Source organism: Sorex fumeus, unplaced genomic scaffold (assembly GCF_029834395.1).
Source record: "Sorex fumeus unplaced genomic scaffold, SorFum_2.1 ptg000024l, whole genome shotgun sequence".
Lineage (NCBI taxonomy): Eukaryota > Metazoa > Chordata > Mammalia > Eulipotyphla > Soricidae > Sorex > Sorex fumeus.
Genome location: NW_026606081.1, coordinates 54,082,975 through 54,104,497, shown reverse-complemented (window position 1 = coordinate 54,104,497; position 21,523 = coordinate 54,082,975). Strand labels below are relative to the sequence as shown.

At 64.1% G+C, this 21,523-nt stretch overlaps 2 protein-coding genes across 4 annotated transcripts in view; both read left to right on the top strand.

Moving 5' to 3' along the window:
- Window positions 1-21,523, top strand: part of MYOM2 (myomesin 2) — a 48,742-nt gene that overhangs the window by 1,874 nt on the left and 25,345 nt on the right. Inside the window, exons 1-6 of one of the 3 annotated variants that reach the window (XM_056113985.1) lie at window positions 14,184-14,355; window positions 16,919-17,037; window positions 18,381-18,597; window positions 19,639-19,779; window positions 19,878-20,041; window positions 20,543-20,635. In XM_056113985.1, the coding sequence (XP_055969960.1) occupies window positions 16,931-17,037; window positions 18,381-18,597; window positions 19,639-19,779; window positions 19,878-20,041; window positions 20,543-20,635 (722 nt within the window). In that variant the 5' untranslated portion in view covers window positions 14,184-14,355; window positions 16,919-16,930. Of the gene's footprint in view, window positions 1-14,183; window positions 14,356-16,918; window positions 17,038-18,377; window positions 18,598-19,638; window positions 19,780-19,877; window positions 20,042-20,542; window positions 20,636-21,523 lie in introns of those variants that run through there. The other 2 variants (XM_056113983.1, XM_056113984.1) reach the window with 2 other exon arrangements.
- On the top strand, window positions 4,562-6,645 carry KBTBD11 (kelch repeat and BTB domain containing 11). Its single transcript, XM_056113986.1, has 2 exons — window positions 4,562-5,020; window positions 5,090-6,645. The coding sequence occupies exons 1-2, from the start codon at window positions 4,589-4,591 to the stop codon at window positions 6,602-6,604; spliced, it is 1,947 nt and encodes a 648-aa protein (XP_055969961.1). The 5' UTR covers window positions 4,562-4,588; the 3' UTR covers window positions 6,605-6,645.

Here is a 21,523-nt window from a genome sequence, read left to right as displayed (position 1 = left end):
GCTGTCCAGCCATTGCCCCCCCCCCCCCAGCAGAGCACACGGAGGGGAGGGCACCTCCTCACTCCAGGAGAGGCTCCCTCACCCTGAGTGGATCTTTCTTTTTGTTTCGGGGCCACACCTAGTGCTGCTCAGGGGTCACTCCTGGCCCTGCACTCAGGAATTACTCCTGACTGGCTGGTGGGACTAATGGGGGGGGGGGGGTTGCCAGGGATCAAACCTGGGTCCTCCGTGTGCAATGGAAGTGCCCTCCCCACTGTGCCATCACTCTGGCCACTCTCAGTGTGGGTGTCTGCTGCATCTGGGCCAGAAGGGCAGTGCTTGAGCCAGGTGTGGGGGGCGGGAACGAGATGGTCTGCCCCCTCTCTGCCACCGCAGGCCCTCTGCACCAACCCATTAGAACCAGCTCAGTTGCTGCCAGAACAGAGCCCCAGTCGTGGCCCCAGTGAGGAGGGGGTGGGACCTGCTCTGGGCTGGGGGCTGGGGGTAGCGAGATCTCAGAAGCACATCTCTCACCATTGCCGGGCTGGAGGGCTGCCTCAGAGTCCCTCCACTGGGCATCAAGAGATGCTGGGATCTGGGCCCGGCCAAGCCTGCTGACGGCATGTCAGCATGGACACATTTCTGGCATAAACCCTGATTCAGAATCAAAGACTTGGACTCTGAAACTTGGGAGTCCCCTTGGCTTACTGTGGGGCCTCACATAGGCCGAGCGGAGCCCACGTCCAAGCAAGTTGGCTAGTGACAGTGTCTGTGGCCTCACTTTCCCCGGGGCCCAGCTGGCAGCACTTGACATGCAGGACGCTGAGGAGGGAATTTCCGGGCCATGGCCTGGCTCTGACCCACTTACGCCCCTTGAGGGTCACATGGTGTCTCTAGTCTCAGCCGGTTGGATGGATGACTCGCTGTGGCAGTCAGTGGACACGTGTAAATTGTCTATTTCATGATTCTGGCACCGTGATTTAGAATTGTTCATAAGAGTGTTGGGCATATGATGTCCAACATCACCTTAGCACTGGTGTCCCTTCCCCTCCGCCAACGTCCCCAGGTTCCTTTCCCCACCTCCAGCCTCCAATAGGCACATTTTAAAGTTTGGTTGTTGCAGTGTGGATATCATGCTTACAGGGACCCACTGATTTTTTTATTTTATTTTTATTTTTATAAAGTTGTTCACAATTTATTACATTTAATATTCCAACACCAATCCCACCACCATCACACCTCGCCACCACCATTTTCAAATTGTACGTTGTTACATATTTCTCAGCCCACCTTAGAAACGTGTGTGTCTCAGTAAGATATCCAGAGTTTCAGGTTATCGGGTCTTTGGTCTGGTGGGACCAAAGCTACGAAAGGTGTCCACTGCACACTCCCCCCCCCCCCCAGCCCCCACCCCCGGCAGCCAGGGGCCCTCTGCTCTGGAGCCAGCAGGCAGCAGGGGTCTGTGGATCTGGGCTCCTGGGGAGGGACCACCATCTGCTGAAGGGCATGAGCTGTGAAGTCCCCCTCCTGCTGACCAGGCTGTCCAGCTGGGTCATGTTGAAGTGGCCTTTGTGTTGTGTGTCAGGCCACGCCTGCAGGTGTGCCTTGAGGGGCTGCTGGAGCCAGGGGTGGGGGCTACCTGCGTGCATTGACTCAGGCAGGCCCCTGTGCCCATGCCAGCCCGCAGGCAGGGGGTGTTCCCAGCCAGGAGAGACACAGCCAAGCGCGACAGGGAACAGATGGTCCAGCCTGTCGCGTCCTCAGGAAGCCACAAGCAGCTTCCCCAAATAGGCTGTGCCCAGGGCAGGCTCCCCACACCCCCACTTGCTTCCTCCTGCTCCCAAGGGCTGTGAGCAGAGACTGCCCTGCCCACCTCCGTCTGCTGCCCTCCAGATCCAACAACTGTGGGGATAAATGGGCAAGGAAAGGGCAGGCATTGGGCATCTTGCAAGCCCCTGCAGCCCCACAGTCCTACCTGCAGGGGGCGCTCTACTGGGGGGGCGGGCAGAGTCGGCCTGCTGAGTCACACCCTGGTGCTCCTGCTGGGCCTGTGGTCACTGCTCCCACACTGGGGAAGATGGACGCGACTTCCCATAGCAGTGAGGTCACTGTGTGTGAGGCTGCGCAGGTCACATCAGTGCTGCTGAGAGGTTATCACAAGCCAAGGTGCCCACGCCCTGGGCTGAACTGGGCCCTTGACCCCAGGCCTGCCAGCAGTGGTCCTGAGCTGATGTTTCAGCACGAGGAGTGACCCCACACACAGCTTCTTGCACACACCGTAGAGGAAGGTGCGGTCAGTGCCGAGTGCACAGTGCACCCTGGAATTGGGGGTCAGGGCTCAGCTTCTGAGTATGGCCGGTGGGGGACAGTGGCTCCAGACTCAGGTACCGGAGAAGGCCAGGAATCGAACCACCTCCTGTTTCCATCAGACCCCACCCACCCCTGCTATGTCTGTGGCTAGACCACCTCTGGAGGGCTATGGGGGGGGGTGACGCGCCCCCATCTACCCTGGGTGAGCTGTGAGGGCTGTTAGTGCCCCTGGAGAAGGGCCGGCCTAGCTTCATGTCCTCCTTCTGTGGGGAGGGGAAAGGCTGGGCCGGGGACGGTCCTGCTATGGCCAGGCCTGGCGGGTCTTTATCAGGTGCTGGTAACGGGGGCTGCACAGGTACGAAGGCAGGGGCCCTGGCCTCCATGCAGAGCCAGGAGTGGGAGGGGTCAGGCCCCCAGCACTGCTGACTGGGTGGACAGGCTGTCCTGGGGCGTCTCAAGAGTCCACCCAGACTTAGAGATCCTGTGGGGATGGTGCCTGTGGCCCTGGGTACGAGAGAACACTCCAGCCTCTCCAGACATAAACTGGGCAGGCAGAACACACGCCCCGATTGCAGGGCAGGGAGGAGCGGCGTGGTCAGGGGGTGGATACACGTTCCTGCACTGACCTCGCACCTGCCGCTCCCTCACGAACCCAGCGCTGGCCCGTGCCTCTGCCCCTACTGCTCCCTTGGCCACGGCGCAGGACCGTGGGGTCAGAGTCATGGGCCAGGCCATGCGGACCAGCACCGTGCCCTCTGCAGAGCCAGCCAAGCAGAGGATGCCTGGGAAGAAGGGAACCCAGTGCCTGAGGAGCAGCGAAGGAATGTGTGGCCTCCATGAGGTGCTCTGACAGGAGACTGGCAGGAGGGGCCACGGGGCACGTGCGGGCACACACACGCGTACACACACATACACAGCCTACACGCAGAGACAGGTGGGCTAGGCTCTAGGAAGGGACCCGGCACAGGTGGGGACGGCAGGCACGGTGCCACGGGGCACTTTCCTGCCCATGTCCCTGCAGGAGACCTGCAGCCTCTGACCACCCCACCCCCACCCCCGCCTTGCTGCCCCTTCCATGCTGGGAATCTCCAGGCAGCCTTGTGGCATGAGGACACACGGCTGGGTGACCAGAGGGCCCTCGGCAGGTAGAACCCCTTCCCAGGACATCCACCTTCCTGGCAGGCTCTGGGGACGGGCTGGGGAGCAGAAGGCTCAGCCCTGTCGTGAGGCCCTGTTAGAGCCGAGTTTGCAACAACTGCAAAACGCAGCAGGGACGGGCCAAGGACTCTGGGGAGGAGATGGCTGGCCCTCCCTCCCAGATCGCACACAGGAAGCCCCGTGACCCCGAGTGTGCCCCCATCTAGCTCAGGTCTGCAGTGTGAGGGACCCTGGATTGCGGGCTGGAATGACCCATCCCTCACCAGAGCCAGACCTGGGGTCAGACCCAGCCCAGCACAGATCGCACACAGGAAGCCCCCAGACCCCGAGTGTGTCCCCATCTAGCTCAGGTCTGCAGTGTGAGGGACCCTGGGTTCTGGGCTGGAATGACCCATCCCTCACCAGAGCCAGACCTGGGGTCAGCCCCAGCCCAGAACAGATCGCACACAGGAAGCCCCCTGACCCGGAGTGTGCCCCCATCTAGCTCAGGTCTGCAGTGTGAGGGACCCTGGGTTCGGGGCTGGAATGACCCATCCCTCACCAGAGCCAGACCCGGGGTCAGCCCCAGCCCAGCACACCCCAAGGCCTGTCTCTGTCTCCCAGCAGGCGCCCGGGATGGTGAAACTCCTGTGGAGGCCGGCGGAGACCACCTGGGGATGGTGAGGAAGACCCCGCCCCGCGCCACACCCGACTGCCCGCAGCAGGGTCCCCCCCTGCTCCCCGACCCGCACAGCCAGGCCGGATGCCAGGACACAGGACAGACATCCTCCAGCTGACCCTTCGTCCTCGCAAACAGGAGGCACCAAAAAAGGCTTCCCAAAGCGGCTCCTGACCAAAACGGCGTAAATCGGGGGGCGTCCGACCACCCTCGCGCAGCCTCTCAGCCTGGCGCGGGGCTGAGCTTGAGAAGCCAGTAGAATCAAGAGGAGGGTCAGTGGGGGAACGAAGCCCACCGCCCCGCCCTCCGGCCCCACCGAGATCCTCAGCCACTGTAGCGGGACGCACCCCTCTGGGGACAGGCCCCCCACCCCACGCCGAGGAGTCTGCTCTGGCCAGGCGCACCCCGGGGACCGCAACCTGGTCTGCTGAGTCAAGGGTGGGGTGGGGTGGGGCTGGGGGGCAGGCGATCCGAGGCGCTGCCATGGAGACGCCGGTGGCCCGCTGCGTCCTCTACCCGGGGGACGACCGCAGCTTGGAGCCGGGGGCCGCGTTCGCCCCGGGGGAGCGCGCCGGGGGCGCGGGCGGTGCCTCGCAGAGTCCCGGGCAGCTCAGCCCGCAGCCTGCGGAAGTGGCCGCCGCGGGGGAGCGCGCGGCGTCCCCCGCGCTCGCCCCCTGCAGCCTGCGCGCGTCCCTGTGCTTCACGGGCGGCCCCGGCTCCCCGCCGCAGTCGCGGGCCTGCGCGGCCCAGGACGCAGCGGCCTCCCCGCCCTCCCCGCGCCGCGTGGTGCAGACGCAGCGGGAGGTGAGCAGCAGCGCGGCCGCCGGGACCCCCGAGGAGGAGCACGCGTCCTCGGAAGCGCTCAGGACCCCGGAGGAGGAGGAGGAGGAGGAGGAGGGGCGCGCGTCCCCGGGAGCGCTCAGGACCCCGGAGGAGGAGGAGGGGCGCGCGTCCCCGGGAGCGCTCGGGACCCCCGAGGAGGAGGAGGAGGAGGAGGCGCAGGACCCGGCGGCCCCCGCGCCCTTGCCGCCCGGGGTGGGCCCGGGCCACGGCGAGCCCGACCTGCTCATCGAGGTGTCCGGCCGCCGGCTGCGCGCGCACAAGGCGGTGCTGGCCGCGCGCTCCGACTTCTTCCGCGCGCGCGCGTCGCGGGACGTGCTGCGCGTGCGGGGCGTGAGTTTCGCGGCGCTGCGGCTGCTGCTGGCCGACGCGTACAGCGGGCGCATGGCGGGCGCGCGGCCCGACAACGTGGCCGAGCTGGTGGCCGGCGCGCGCCGCCTGCAGCTGCCGGGCGCCGCGCAGCGCGCCGCGGACGCCGTGGCCGCGCAGCTGGGCCTGGACAACTGCTACGACGTGCTGAGCGCCGCCAAGCGCCAGCGGCTGGGCGAGCTGCGCGACGCGGCGCTGCGCTTCATGAGCGACCACTACCTGGAGGTGCTGCGCGAGCCGGGGGTCTTCGGGCGCCTGTCGGGCGCCGAGCGCGACCTGCTGCTGCGCCGCCGCCTGCGCGCCGGCCGCGCGCGCCTGCTGGCCGCGGCGCTGGGCGCGGGCGGGGAGCGCGCGGGGAGCCGGCCGCAGAGCCCGGGCGCCGACGCCGACGCCGCCGTCTACTGCCTGGACGAGGCGGCCGGCGCGTGGCGCGAGCTGGCCCGGCTGCCCGCGGGCGCGCCGGCGCGGGGCTGCGGCGTGTGCGTGCTCTGGAACTACGTGTTCGTGGCGGGCGGCGTGCACCCCGCGGGCCCCGACGGCCGCGCGCGCGCCTCCGACCAGGTCTTCTGCTACAACCCAGCCACCGGGCGGTGGAGCGCCGCGCGGCCGCTGCGCCAGGCGCGCTCGCAGCTGCAGCTGCTGGCCCTGGACGGCCACCTGTACGCCGTGGGCGGCGAGTGCCTGCTGAGCGTGGAGCGCTACGACCCGCGCGCCGACCGCTGGAGCGCCGCGGCCCCGCTGCCGCGCGGCGCCTTCGCCGTGGCGCACGCGGCGGCCGCCTGCCACGGCGCCGTCTACGTGTCCGGGGGCTCGCTCTCCTACCGCCTGCTCAAGTACGAGCCGCGGCGCGACGAGTGGCACGAGTGCCCGGGCAGCCCCAGCCGCGAGCGCGCGGCCGACATGGTGGCCCTGGGCGGCGCCCTGTACCGCTTCGACCTGTGCGGCGGGCGCGGCGCGGCGGCGGGCGCGGTGCGCGTCCTGCGCTACCACTGCCTGGCCAAGCGCTGGAGCCAGGGCGCCGCCGCGCTGCGCCCGCCCGGGCCCGCGCAGCCCTTCCGCTGCGCCGTGCTCGACGGCAGCATCCTCTGCGTGGGCCGCGCGGGCACCTGGCGCTTCGTGCCCGCGCCCGAGGGCGACGAGTCCGGCGGCAGCTTCCAGCCCGAGCCGCTCGGGGCGCCCCTGGACGTCCGTGGGGTGCTCGTGCCCTTCGTGCTCAGCCTGCCCGAGGAGAAGCCGGAGCGCAGCGAGGAGCCGGACCAGGAGAACGCGGGCGAGAGCGGCGCGGTGTAGCCCCGCGGGCCGAGGGCCCGCCCCGGAGAGGAGCGAGGGGCAAGGCCCGCGGCCGCCCCCGCCCGCCTTTCTGCTTTGCTTGGCTTCGTGGGCGCGGGGGTGGGCCGGGGAAGGGTGCGGGGGCCGGAGCGGAATTCGGCGGTAGGTGGGTGGTCATGGGGTGCGCCCTGCACTTGGGGTGCGCTCCGGGTACTCTGGGGCCGGGAGCGGAATTCGGCGTTAGGTGGGTGGTCTTGGGGTGCGCCCTGTACTTGGGATGCGCTCCGGGTACTCTGGGGCCGGGAGCGGAATTTGGCGGTAGGTGGGTGGTCTTGGGGTGCGCTCCGGGTACTCCTGGTGCGTTTGCTCTGGAAACGGGGGTGGGGGGAGGGAAGGGGAAGAGGAGGCAGATGGCCCCTGCCTGGGTGCACCGAGAAGTCGGTTTTCGGGTGTTGGACCACGAGACTGGGGAGTGGGCTTTACTGGGGCGCTCTGGCTGAAAGGCCTGCTGTGGCTTGAGGGTTAAAGTGGGCGCTTCCTAGCTTGGTACCAAGCCCCAACCCTGCTCAGGCTCCGCTGTTCCACACCCGGTGGCAGCGACAGCCCGGGCGCAGACCAGAATACAGCCTGGAAGTTCCGTGTTTCCTCTGGCACCGAGGTGGAGAGCAGGAAAGGACGCAATGCCCACGCATATCCACGGGCGCTGGTGCATATCTGGGCACAGACACATGTACTCACAGGTGAACACGTGCACAGACACCTGGGTGAACACAGCCACACGCATGCGCAGGTACATGTGAATACAAACAAAAATACACATGGGCACACAGGAACACGTACAATCACACATGCACGCAAGTCACATGCACACACTAGGCACATACACAATAACACGTGTACACAGTCACATGCAAGCACAGGGACGTTCATGCATGCAAGTTACGCACACATGGTGCACAGGAACACACGATAACACGTGTACACAGTCATGCACGAATGCACACAAGTGTGCACACAGCCCCTTGGGCTGGGCACTGCACTGAGTTGGGAGGAGGAGAGGGCAGCTATGTTTCTGTTCTGTGCACTCGTCCTGACCTGCGCTGGGCTGCAGGTCCTGACCAGATGCCTCCCAGGGCTGCGTGCCTGACTGCTGGCCGCCTCTGTAGCCACAGCTGTGCCCTGGAGAGGGCTTGTCCAGAAGCAGCCTGGGGTCGCTCAGACAACAACTCGTGGCTTCTGCCCCAGCCTGGCTGTTCCCAGCACAACATCTCTGAGGTCCGGATGGTGGGGAGTTGCTTCAGGCACCAGGGGTGTGTCAACCCAGGATGAACACACGTGCACACACGTGTCGGGCTGTGGTCCCAGGCAACAGTGAGCCCACTGCCCTGGAACATCTTCCTTTGCAGCCAGACAGGGCGCTGCCTCGTGAGGAAGGAAGGACAGGGACCCGCTCCCCAGACTCAGGCAGAATTGAGCTGTGTGGGCGAAAGTAGTGCAGGCAGTGGAACTGGGTAGAATGTTCTGGTGCAAGCTCGCCTATTGGCCCAAGGGGGTGGGGGGTGGAGCCGGGCCTGCTGTTCAGAGCCTGTGCTTGTGAACCGGGTCCATGGCGTAGGGTGAGGAGCTGCTTTGTGGTGCATGTGCCAGAGGACGGATGTGTGGGCACCGCTCAGGGCAGGTTCTGTGTGTGCGCAGCTGCCCGGGCACCCGCGGCCGGCAGAGACTTCACCTGACCAGGCTTCGTTCCAGACACCACCGCAGAGCTGGCAGAGAGCACAGCACAGGAAAGTGCCGTGCGGGGAAACGCATATTCCCTACTGCAGTGCCCTGTTTTCTCTCTAGAATCGAACTATTTATGCTAAAACTTTTCTATGAAATGGAGGCAGACTAATATTTTCATTCCTAAACTCTCAAGTTCATTGACTAGTATCACTGTGATGTAATTTGGAGAATCACTCCTGCAATGTATGCTGTTGAATAAACAAAATGTTGGCGTTCAGTTTCCGGAGTGGAATTGGGGGAAGGGAGGGTGGGGTGGGGGTGGAGTCCCAAAGCAAGGCCTGGCTACCCTTCCCTGCAGGGTGTGTGTGTGTGTGTGTGTGTGGTGGGGGGGGCATCAGTCCTGCAGGATGTGGCCTGTGGGGGGGAGTCCATCCTGTGAAAATCCCACGGCAGACAGCAGGCACAGGGCTCTGCAGACCCCCATGTTCTGGCCCCCTCCTGGCTCCCCAGTTCTCAGGGGGGCCCAGGACCAGCCAGGAGCAGGAGACAGCTCTCTCAGCCATCTGGACCGCAGGAATTCAGCCCTGCCCGGCCACTGGCCCCTTGTCCCCTGCTCACCAGCCTGCCCAGTGGGGGCCTCACTCCTGCCTCTGCCCCCACCCGGGCCGGGCCTGAGAAACTGGCCTCAATCCCCTGGTGCTGCGTTGACCTCTCCACTGGGTCACTGGCTCTGCTGGGGATTAAGCTCAGGAACAAAGGCTTGGAGGCCAGTCTGGGGGAGGGAGCGGTGGCTGTTTTGTGGGCTTCCAGGCCTTTCCTGCTGCCCCCTTGCAGGTGGGGCCTAGGAGCAGAGGGTGGGAGGGAGCAGGGGGCCTGCAGGCTTGGGATGGCCTCCTCCCAGAGCCCGCCTCACCCCCAGCAGCAGCCTGGGGGACGTGCTCCACTGCTTGGCGAGTGGGCTTTCCACCAGGCCTCCTGGTTGGAGACCCCCAGGTCCCTCTGCCCTTCCTCTGCTGTCCGGCCAGCCTGTCCCAGGTCTGTGCCACTGACCCTGGGTTCTGTGCTGGCACGTCCCTGTGTGCGGGCCCCCCGGGGACAGAGCAGCCTGTGTGTCAGGGATCCGCACACAAAGGCTCTTTCTTCTCCCGCACTGGCACCACCTCCCTGCTGGCTCCGCTCCCCCCAAGAAAGCCGGGTGTGTGCCTGTGTGCCGGGAAGGCGGCACTGGGGCCAAGGGACCTCTCGCCCGCGCCATCCCTGCTAGGCAGCCGGAGGACAAAGGACACCTGTGGCCACAGGCAAAAGGAGGTCGGACCAGGAGAGACAGAGCGAGAGACAGTGGGAGACAGAGAATCAGAGAGAGAGCAAGAGAGACATGAAGAAACAGTCACACGAACAGGTGCCCCTCTGACCCTGCACCTATGCCCCACTCTGTGTCTCTGCACACTGACCCTCAGGTGGGACCACAAGGCCCCAAGGGTGTGACAAGGCACTTAGACCCCTGCAGGGCAGGTGACCTACAGTGGCTGAAGCTGCCGCCCCCTCCCCACATGGAGTCCACGGCGGTGGGGGGGGGGTGTGCAGAAAAGTGTGCTGGCATGGGTGTGAGTCCTGAGGGACCCAGCTGGGGCCACGGCTGACCGTAGCTGGACGGTGCTGTGGACATGGGGACACAGTTACCCAGCTGGGACGCAGCCTCTCAGACACCCTGCATGGCTGGGGCACAGATCCTGCCCCACCCCGGCTGCAGGGAAGGATGCCAAAGCTCAGGCTGGTGCCCACCTGCTGCCAAGCACCTTCCAGAGCGTCCAGATGCTGACCATTGGTGGAGCACTGGCCAGCTGACAGGCCCAGGACCCCAGCTGTGCCCACCAACATTCCCACCCTGAGCCCCTACGCCTCACAGCCCACCTGGCTGCTGACCCCTCTCTGGTTCTGCGGGTCCTGGTCACCGCCCTAGACCTTCTGGCCCTCAGGGTCTCACACGGGATAGAGTCGCTGGCCATCGGGCAACAACATAGCCCAGCACCCTGGCTTCAAACCCAGACAGACGAGCATGTTGTGTCCACGTCCTTAAGTTGGCACCCCAAGGGTCTGGGCGAGGGGTCACCATAGTGCTCCCGGGGTCCCACAGGGGAGAAGGCAGGGTCTGGGCTATAGGGGCTGAGTCCTAGGCCTTGAATGGGCCTCAGCGAGGAAGTGGCTCCCAGCATGCGAGAGAGGCGCAGACCCTCACAGACCCCCCCCCCCCGCCCATCTCTCCTGCCACTCCCCCCCATACCCCCTTCCATCCCCTGCCCCTGCCTCTTCATCACCCTTCACTTCACCCACCCTCTATCCCTGTCCATCCCTCCACCCCCCCTCCATCCTCTCCTCCATCACCCCCACTGCCCCTCCATCCCCCTCCATCCCTCCTCACTGTCCCTCCTGCCCCTCCTCCCCTCCCTCCCCTCCCCCTCTGTCTGTTGAGTCCCAGCGGGTTCACTTGGCAGCCTTGTTTACTTGCAGCCCGGGCTCTCCCTAAGGCCTGCCCCAACCGTTTCCTTGGAGACCGCCAGGCTGGAAGCGGGTGTGGGCCTGAGTCACCGCTTCCTGTGCAGCTGGGGCCCCCCCCACCACTCCCACGGCCCCGCCCACAGGAAACCAGGCCGTGCCCACGTCCCCACCCAGTCACCGCCCACGGCTACACCCACCCCACACTCAGTAACCGCCCAGGCCATGCTCACACACAGGACCAGGTTGTGCCCGTGCCCACGCCTGAGACTCTGTGCCTCGGACCTCCGTGGCCGTGACCAGATTTACTGACCCTCTCCCGCTCTGACTGGGCACTCACAGTCCCCTCTGCTGGGCACTGCATACCTGTCCAGGGGCACGAACCGGGTGGTCCATTTGGGCCTGCTCCAGCCCAACCAACCCCTGGTCATGCACAAGGAAGACACACGACCCCAGAGCCGACCTGCCACAAGAGAGCAGACGGCCAACCTCGATGCCCACAGCACCGGTGGTGCTAGAGGACATGGCCCTGGCACCTGGGCACCCTCTGGGCGGGTCTGCACCCCAGCGAGGACTACAGCCCTGCAGCGGCGCCAACACCTGCTGGCTGTGGACCCTCCCTCTGGGGGCTGGGGGCTGTGTTTGCCTGCGTGGGCAGAGTTAGTGTCCACAGCCTCCACAGAGACTGGACCAGCACCATGGTGATCCAGGCCCAGGTAAGACCAAGGCACACACCCGCACATGTGCTTACACATAGCACACGAGACACAGGCATGTGACATCCGAGAGCAGCACATGAAACATGCATGTGAATGCACACACAACACACCTGCACGCACATAGGGCACCCATGCACTGCACATGTGAACACATACACACAGTGCACTCACACTATACATAGACATGTGTACATAGCACACTGAACGTGCTTCTTCATGCACGTCAACAAGACATACACGTGCGCACAGTACACAGTACACAGGGCGTGGATGCACACACATTCATTTACACAACGCTGCAAGCACACGTGTGTGTATGCACACACGCACACACGTCCGTAGAGTTCTAAGCGCATAGGTAACCACTTGACCTCCTTCGACACGTGGTGCTGTGCACGTGGAGGTTTGGCAGGTATGAGTCTGTGTCGGTGGCCACTGGAGCCACGTGGTCCTCTTCACAGTCACAGCTGCCTCTGAGTCGCTTCTTTGGGGTGTCCATGAGGCTTCCTGTAGCTGAGTGCTGGGTTCTGGAGCCTAGGGAAACTGTGTCCTGTGCTGAGTGCTCCACCTAGTGGACGACAGGGGACACTCATCTGCCAGTGTGGGGGACACTCATGGGGGGCGTTCAGAGGCTGCCCGGGGACCCTACCGTGGACGCTACTGGGGCTCCAGGAGCCGTGGCTCAGCTGACCACCCTGCCTTGCTGTGCAGAGCCCTTTGGTGCCCTTTGGGCATCTGTGTCACGCAGTGCCTGTCTCCTCCTGGCCAGTGTGGGGGCAGGGGTGGTGCAGAGCCCTGCAGGAGGCCCTCCGGAGTGTCCCCAGGGGCTCTGCAGGTGGAGTGTGAGCTGGCTCAAAGACCACCCTCTGCCCGAGGGTGGCAGAGCCTCGGAGCCCAGCAGAAAGGGGTTCGCAGACGCACAGCTGCGCAGCTATGCTCTGGCCCGGGTTTGCATCTGTGGACGTCGTGCTGTCCAGTCAGTGTCTGACTACTGCTAAACTGATCTGCATTTCAGAAATGACCCCTGTTCAGTCCCCCCAGGCATCGGCTATGCACGCCAGGCATGTGGGGACAGAGGTCCGGCGGCTCAGCCGGAAGGCGTGAGTCACTGTGAGAATGTTCGTTTGTCGCTGGATGCTTGTGCTGTATAACCCTTCCACTGGTCATCAGAACAGGTGTCAGTAAGTCTCCTGATGGACATGTGGGGTTGCTGTGCTGCCCCTGAGCCTGTGAGTAGCAGCCCACACCAGTGTTTGGGGGAATACAGCCCCCAATTAGGGCCGGACTGAGGTGGGTGGTGAAACTTTCACATTAGAACTTGGTTCTCTGAGACGGGACACACACGTTAGTGAGATGGCCTGAAGTAGGTTGTTTCCCCCCAAGTATCCTGATGGACGCCCAGGGTATGATCTCACGGATCTCCCACGACGTGGCTTTGCCCTTGGGACTCTGGCCACGGAAGGTTTCTGTGGCCACATTGCAGCTTCACGCCCCAAATCTGTGACTGATCTCTCATGGTGTGCCCAGTCTCTGGTCCCTGTGTCCCTTTGTCCCTGACTGTCCCTGGGTCCCCGATGGCTCTCCTGTGCGGTGATCCTCCTCTCTCCTCTGGCCCGGCAGTGACCTGCCTCTGGGCCACTCTCCTGAGGGAGGCACCTTTGGCTGAGGTGCTGCTGAACAGAAGAGGGACGTGAGGGTCCTTCTCCCCGTGGGCCACAGCGGGAGGGGAGCGGTGGTGAGTGTGGGGCCTCGCCGAACTGCTCAGGGCAGGTCCCCGGGGAAGGTTCTTGTCTCCTCCTTCCTGCTGGGCCGTGAGGCTCCGTGAGGGCCGCATAGCTGTGGGGGCGTGATCCGCGGGCCCTGCTCGGCCCGTGCCAGGCCCTGTTATTTATACATGCACATATGTGGGGCCGGGCCACAGCCTGCGCGGCCGCACCCACACAAGAGTCCAGCAAGAGCTGCTGGCACCTAAAAATAAGGGGCAGCAGCTTTCGCAGTGGGCACTGAGCTCTGTCTGCCCAGCCCAGGGCCACCGAGGCACAGCCACCAGCTCACAAGCTCGTCTTGTCCCCAGGCTCCCGATGGTGGGCAGGACGCAGAGCTCTGTAAGCAGACGCTGTGTGTGTGTGTGTGTGTGTGTGTGTGTGTGTGTGTGTGTGAGCTTACACTATTTGTGTGGGTATGCTTCAGAGTGTATGATATGTTGGGCTATATGTCTGAGGGTGTGACATTTGTGAGTGTGCGTATGTTAGTATGTCTGGGTGTGCGTGGGCGATGTGTATATGTATGTGAGTGTGTCTCTGTGTTCGTGTATGTGGGTGTGTGTATGTGTGTGTCTGAGTGTGTGTGAGCTTGCACGGTTAGTCTGTGGGTGTATGGCTGAGCATGTGGTGTGTGAGTGTATGTGTCTATGTCTGGGTGTGTGCATGTGTCAGTATGTGTGTGTGTGAGTGCATATGTGTGTGAGTGTGTGTGTGTGTGTGAATGTGAGGGTCACCCTAAAGGTTGGAGAGCAGTGAGGGTGGGTCAGGGGAGGGTGAGGGTGCAGCAGGGCTGGAGGGGGCCAGTGGGAAGGACCGAACAGGCAGCTGGTCACTGGGGACGCCTTGCGGGCACCTCTGGTCACTTCCCATGGGTTCTCCCTCCCTGGGCCAGGCTGGTGGGATCGATGCAGGAGGCAGTGGCCTTGGCTAAAAATAGCCTGTGCTCGGCCATCGCTGGGTGGGGCTGGAGCGGCCAGTCCCTGCCCTGGCACCCCTGGCAGTCTGGGCGCGGCCACTCTCTGCTGCTGTCCGCTGCTCTCGAGAAGCTGGGGAAGCCGCCTGTGGACACCGGACGGTGGGTCTGCTCCAGGGAGGCCTAGCTGCCTGGGGCGTGGGTGGAGAGGCGGGGTGGCCAGACTGGGGGGCCGAGGTGGAGCAGCGGGGCCGGGGCCAGAGGACGGAGCTGCCCAGGTGTCTGTGTGTCTGTCCGACGGGGTGGGCCGCCATAGAACGGGAGGCGGGTGGGCACGTCCACAGCTTCCCCAGGAAGGACGTCTCCTGGTGCTGCCCAGCTCAGCCCGCAGGACAGGGGCAGCCGGAAGTGCCGAGGTGTCCTTCAAGGGGTACGAGTGTGGGGTGCCTGGGACCCCTCCTCCCGCCCAGCTCTCCCTGGGGACACGGCCTGTGGTTTGTCCTGCTGAGGCTTTTGTGAGCTACCAGTTCTCTGGTCCTGCTGCGGGGCTGGAGGCTCTGCCTAACGCTGCCCACTGCCCCCTCCCATTGTGGGGGTCAGGACACCGGGACCAGCTGTGAGGCCAGACAGGCAGGAGCTCTGCAGGGAAGCGGTCACTGCCACAAACTCGCTCGGGCAGTTGCTGGCAGCCGGGGAGTCCAGGGATGAAGCCCAGCCCTCAGCCTCCCTGGACGTGGCCGGAACTCGGGGCTCACAGAGCTCCTGGCCCTGTCCACGTAGCTCAGACACGCTGGGGAGACCCCCGGGTGTGTGAACGTCCTCAGCACAGGACCCAGTTGGTATGGCCGGGCTCAGTGCAGGGCTGGTGGGGTCCCTCCTCTACAAGGCCCCTCGTGGGAACCTGCCCTTTCCTGGGCTGCTCTTCTGGCTCAGACACTGACCCTCCCAGGGGACGGCTCGGCCCTGACCTGCTCCCCAGAGGGACGCCCTCGGGGTGGGGTGCAGGGCGCTGGTTCCCTGACTCCCCCCTGGATGGGATTAGGGCTAAGCCGCCCAGCTTGGGTTTCACTCGCTGTCGTAAGGCTGGAGTCTCAGGAGGGTCAGGAGGGTTCCGGAATGTCCGGGGAGGGGGCAGGGGCGGGGGCAGGCGCAGTGGACAGCCTGGCCTGGCCTCCAGGGACAGGACTCCCCAGGGCTGGGAGGTGGGCCAGGTTCCCTGCGGGGAGAGGGGCACCTCCTCATGCTGGTTCTCAGGCGCCCCCAGTTACAGAGTCGCGGGGCATCGGCCACGCCTGTGCCCTCAGTGTGGGGGACAGCTGGGCACAAGGGACAGTGGCCCCACGAGGGGAGCGGCTGTGCACCTCTGAACACGGTGCTTCTGGATGTTTCTGGGGCTCTGTGCTCAATGGGGTCAGCTGGACACACGTGTCTGCAGGGCTTTGGGAGGTGCCTAGAGGGGGCTGGACACAGAGGACAGGGTGAGGGTCAGCGGAACTGGACACCGAGGGCAGGGTGAGCGGTCAGCGGGGCTATACACCAAGGGCAGGGTGAGTCTGTAGGGCTGAACACTGAGGGCAGGGTGAGGGGGTCAGTGGGGCTGCACACTGAGGGCAGAATGAGGGGGTCAGTGGGGCTGGACTCAGGGCAGGGTGAAGGTCAGAGGGGCTGGACGCCGAGGGCAGAGTGAGGGTCAGCGGGGCTGGGCTCTGAGGCGCGGGCACACATCTCCCAGCTGTGCTGTGGCCCCGCTGACCTTTCCAGCCATCTCGCCTTGGAAACGAGAGCAGGGGTCATGCCCGTGCGCGTCCCCCACCTTGGGTGTCAGCTGCCCCAGCCCAGTGGCTCCAGATAACCCGCCCATATCACCTGGCACACTTGGGGCCTTTTGCCTTGCCAGGAAATGCCAACAGAGAGAAGCTCAATGCTGGGGCGGGTGCCCGCCTGCCTGTGGGCCTCTCGGGGGCCCAGCGCCGGCCCTCGCTGGGTGCAGGTGAGGGCAGCGGACACTCTGAATGCATGGGAAATGGCTCAGAGTGTCCGCTTCCTCGATACACAGCCCCTGATTATGGCTGAGGCCCTGGAGTTACAGCCTAGGCCCCAGGGGGTTCTCCCTTGCCGTGACCCCGTCCAGTGCCCGCCTGGCCATGAGCAGTGAGGCACAGGGCCGGGCACCGTGTGGCTGGGATTCCAGGCATGGGACAGAGGGGGACGCCAGCCCCGGGCAATGTCCACTGGCCTCCCAGAGTCCAGCCGCGGGTCCCACTGATGAGGGCCGAGTCTCCGCCTTGTGTCCCCCTTTGTCCACCAGTGGTGAGGCTGGAGGTGGCTCGTCCCCCCTCCTCAGTGTCTCTTTGCATCATGAATCTGGGTTTTGCTTTTGTTTATGTTTTATTTGCATTATTGTCACCCAGCCACACGTTTTGCAGGCCTGGGACCCGGGCTCTGTGCATAGGCTTTAAGGGCCCCGGGCAGGCGGTGCAGTTGGCGACAGAGTGGGCAGCGCTCTTGCCTCCCACATGTGCCGACCTGGGTTCAGTCCCTGGCACCACGTGTGGCTCTCTGAGCCCTGCCATGGGTGCAGAGGCAGGAGGGCGCCCTGAGTACCCCAGGGCGTGGTCCCAAACAGAATGAGCCCATGGAGGCTCAGTCCAGTGCTGACCTTCCTGCTGCCCACAGCCCAAGGGGGGGGCTGGGCCATGCCCACCTGTGCCCCGTCTCCATCCAGGTGAGCCCCAAGATGTCGCTGGTGGCGCTGCCCTTCTACCAGAGACGGCACAAGCACTTTGACCAGTCCTACCGCCATGTCCAGACACGGTACCTTCTAGAGGAGTACGCCGCCAAGAGGTGAGGCGACGCCCAGTGCTACAGCTGGACCCCGGGGTGGGTGGAGCCTTGGACCCACGTGGGCCTGTGGATGAGCGTGCCCACCCGTACCTGTTCACACTCAGCCAAGCCCAAACAGCCCGCCTACTCCTGCCCATGCTGTCCATGCTGTCCACTCCTGTCCATGCCTTCCCATGCTGTCCACGCCCATCCACTCATGCCAGTGCCCACCTATTCCCAGCCATGCCCACCCACTCCAGTCCATTCCTGTCATCTCCTATTCCTGCCCACCCATGCCCAGCCATGCCCGCCCATGCCCACCCACTTCTGTCCACTTCTTTCCACTCCTGTCCATGCCCACCACCCCTGTCCATGCCTGTCCCCTGCAGCTGAGACCCCTGGGGCGTGCTCCCACCTCGATTCTCCCAGAGTCCCCAGAGCCGGGGCCTCGATAGTGCTTGGGAGGGAGAAGCAGAGCTGAGCCCGGGCTGTGTCTGAGTGAGTCCACCAGGCAGGACTTGGATCCCCAAGCCCCTCCCGGGGTCCCCCTTAGCCCGCCCTGGTGGCACCATGGAAGGTCTTTCCTCTTCCCAGAGCTCTCGCCCACGTCTCTGACACCCTATATTTAGAGGCGTCACGGTGCAGGCAGCCGGCTGACATCCCTTCAGTAAACAAGGCCCAACACTGGCAGGGGCGCCCGCCAGCAGCCTCAGATAGAGCTAAGCTCCACCAGGGCCCAGGCTGGCAGCCAGCAGGGCTGTGCTCGGCCCGGGAGCTTCCCCGCGGATGGGCATGTGCAGAAGCGTGTGTGCTCATGTGTGCATGTGTGCACTACCTGTGCCAGGCGGGACGGTTGTGTGTGCGTGTGCCAGGGGGACCGGGTATGTGTGCCCGTGTACCAGGCAGGATAGGTGTATGTGCCCGTGTGCTAGGAGGGACGGGTATGTGTGTGTGCCCATGTGCCAGGCAGGACGGGTATGTGTGCACCTGTGTGCCAGGCAGGATGAGTGTGTGTGTGTGCCCATGTGCCAGGCAGGATGGGGTGTGTGTGCTCCCGTGTGCCACGTGGGATAGTCATGTGCCCAGTACCAGGTAGGATGGATATGTGTGTACCCATGTGCCAGGCAGGACGAGTGTATGTGCTCCTGTGTACCAGCCAGGTGGGACAGGTGTGTGTGTGCCCATGTGCTAGGTGAGATGGTGTGTGTGCGCCCAAGTGCCAGGCAGGATAGCTGTGTGCCCATGGATCTGCACCCCGTGAGTGCTGCACGCATGTGTGTGCACAGGCCTGCATGTGTGTGTCTGGACGGGCTCAGGGTGTGCTGCTCTCTCCCTTTCCTGACCCCGTGGCTTCCCGGCAGCAGGCGGGCCTCGTCCCGGTCATCCTCCGTGCAGGCGTCAAGCAGCCAGGCTGTGTCCCAGCGAGCATCCAGCCAGGCTGTAGCCCAGCGAGCGTCCAGCCAGGCCGTGTCCCAGCGAGCATCCAGCCATGCCGCGGCAGGAGGGGCCACCTGCAGGGTCTGTGCCAAGCGGCTGGAGGCCTCGGAGGAGGAGGAGGAGTATGAGCAGGACGGAAGGTACCTGGGGAGTCCCTGCCTACACCTGAGGCGCCCAGCGGCCTGTCCTACAGCAAAGGCCCCAGTGCCAGACCCCAGCGTCCCTCAGGCGGGCAGCAGAGGGGCATCTGAGGGGACACTGGGATGCAGAGGCCCCTGGAAACAGGAGGGACCCCACGAGCAGAGAGTGGGGGCAGCTTGGGACGCCCTGGTTGGGCCCACATGGGAGCAGAGAGCAGTCGGACCCGTGTCAGTGAAGGAGCCCCAGGGGTCCCGGTGCCCTGAAAATCCCCTCTCTGGAGGCCAGCGGCCAGCACCAGGTGGGCACGGGGAAGGTCTCTGGCGGGGTGCAGGAGTGGATGATTATTAGCTGTGCCCAGATGGAGGCAGGACACTGAGCTGATGAGGTCAGCGGGCCAGTGCTCAGGGACCAGGCGGTCACAGGGCATGAAGGCGCTTCCTGAGTCGGGCTCTGAGCACCTTGCAGTGAGGCCTGGGTGGCCGGCAGAGGTTTCTGCAGGGAGACGTCTCTTCGGGAGGGAGCAGCCCGGCTCTGAGGGGGCCTGGGAAGATGTGCAGAGGGACTGTGGAGGCTGCCAGGCTGGTCTGGGCATGGGTGTGGGTGGTTCCCGGGGGGGTCTCTGGTCTCTGGTGGTCCCTGAGGTTCGTGCTCCTGACCCGCCCCTGGCCCATTATTGCCAAGGGCTCGTGGGTCCATGTGGGACAGTGACTGTGCCAGGCCCTCCTGCCCCTGCCTCTGCCCTGCCCCCGGCCCGAGTAACCTGGCTTGCATGCTCTGGGGAGGAGGCTTTCTCTAGCTCCCTGGAATAGGAGTCTGGGTTTGAGCCTCTGGGATTTCCCAAAGCTTCTGGGGTTTGAGGGCGGCAGGCAGGGCCTCTTTGGAGCCCCTGAGGCATGTGAGCAGGTGGGTGTCTAGGGCCCCTGGAACAGGGTGTGGATCACCCTGCAGGCCCGGGGCCTGATACCTTCTCCTGTACCCACGCGAAGCCCCCTCCCACGTGCTGCCCCCTGGCGTCTTAGAGCCGAGGTCTCTGCTTGCAGGTACAGGTCCTCTTCGGCAGCTTATGGCGAGGCCAAGCGTCGGCGCTTCCTGGGCGAGCTGGCCCAGGCTCAGGACAGTATGGGGCTGGCCCGCGCCCAGGCCCGGGACCTGCTGGACAGATACACAGCCTCCGGACAGCTCTCAGTAGGACTGGGCGTGGGGTGGGGGGGCGTGGGTGGAGCCACACCACCCCCCATATGCCCAGGAACCCTCGGCAGCCCTCACGCCCTTGTCCTCGCCAGGTGGACGACAGGCTGGGCTGGGCAAGGTCCAGCTTTGGCTTCGAGGAGCGGATGGGCAGAGCCCCCGAGATCCTGGTGCGTCTGCGCTCGCACACGGTGTGGGAGCGGATGTCGGTGACCCTGTGCTTCACGGTGCAGGGCTACCCCACCCCGGTGGTGCAGTGGTGAGTGCCGGGGGCTGGTGCTTCTCAGAGGCCACCAGTGCCTGCATGTGGCCTTGGCTCATTCCCTAAGTAGCCAGGCCTCCTCGAAGGCCCTGCTCCTTACCTGAGTACCCTGCTTACACGTGGCCTTTATTACTCGAGTAACTGTGCTTCTATGCAGATACTGCTGCTTACTCGAGTAACCATGCTTACCCAAGTAATCTTGCTTACAAGTGATCCCTGCTCCTTGCTCCTTACTTGAGTAATGGTGCTTCCACAGAGGCTCTGCTCCTTACCCGAGTAACTGTACTTACGCGAGTAACCTTGCTTACAGGTGAACTCTGCTCCTTATTCAAGTAGCGGTGCTTCCACAGGGGCTCTGCTCATTACCCGAGTAACCTTGCATACACAGCTCTGGGGCTTGGTTCCCTGGGAGAATGAGTCGGGCTGGGGTGAGCGGGACGAGACACGAGGGTGCCAGCATGCAAGCCCACTGCTCCTCCTGGCACCTTCCCTCCCCAGGTACAAAGACGGCAACTTGATCTGCCAGGCAGCAGAGCCGGGCAAGTACCTGATCGACAGCAAGTATGGAGTGCACACGCTGCAGATCAACAGGTCAGGAGCTGGCCGGGCCCACCCACCCTGAGCGGCACCCAGAGGACCCTGCATCCTGCACCCTCGGGGGGGGGGGGACAGTCAGCCTCCCTGCATGTCCCTCTGTCCTGTCGTCATCCTGACCGATGTGTGAAACAGGGAGAGAGCAGTTTGTGGAGCTGGGGTGGGGGTGCTGCAGGGATAGAGGTGGGGTTCAGGAGAGGGACAGTGTCCCTTTGCCATCCTTTAGGGGTGCCCCAGCCTGTTGCCTGTGGTTCAGAGACTAGAGACTAATCCTGGATTTCCAGTATCTGTGTGCGTGTGCAGTGTGCGGTGTGTGTGTGTGTGTGTGTGTATGAGTGTGTGCGTATGTGAACGTGTGTATAAGTGTATGTGTGCGTGAGTGAGTGCATGTGTGTGCATGTGTGCATGTGTGAGTGTGCACGTTGTATATGAGTGTATGTGTGTGAATGCGTGTGCTTGTGTACGTGAATGCATGTGTTGTGTGTGCACGTGTGTGTGCGTGTGTATGGTGCATGTGTGCATGTGTGAGTGTGTGGTGTGTGGATGTATGTGTGTGCATCTGCATGTGTGTGTGTGCATGTGTATGTGCATGTGTGTGTGTGCATGTGTGGATATGTGTGCATTTGTGAGCATGCGTGTGTGTGTGTGTGTGTGTGTGTGTGTGTGTGTGTGTGCAGGCATGCACGGTGTCTCGGGCCCCGGACGGCAGTGCATGGGAGAAGACTCACCTTGCTGGGAGGCGCATACTGCTAGGGGTGTCAGCTCCTTGGGGTGCTTCAGGAAGGGACCTTGAGGCAGCAGTGGCTGCTTTCAAAAGGGGAAGGGTCTCGCCTCCACCCCTGCTGGTGCCATGAGAGGGGAAGGCAGGGCTGAGGGGTGTCCCCC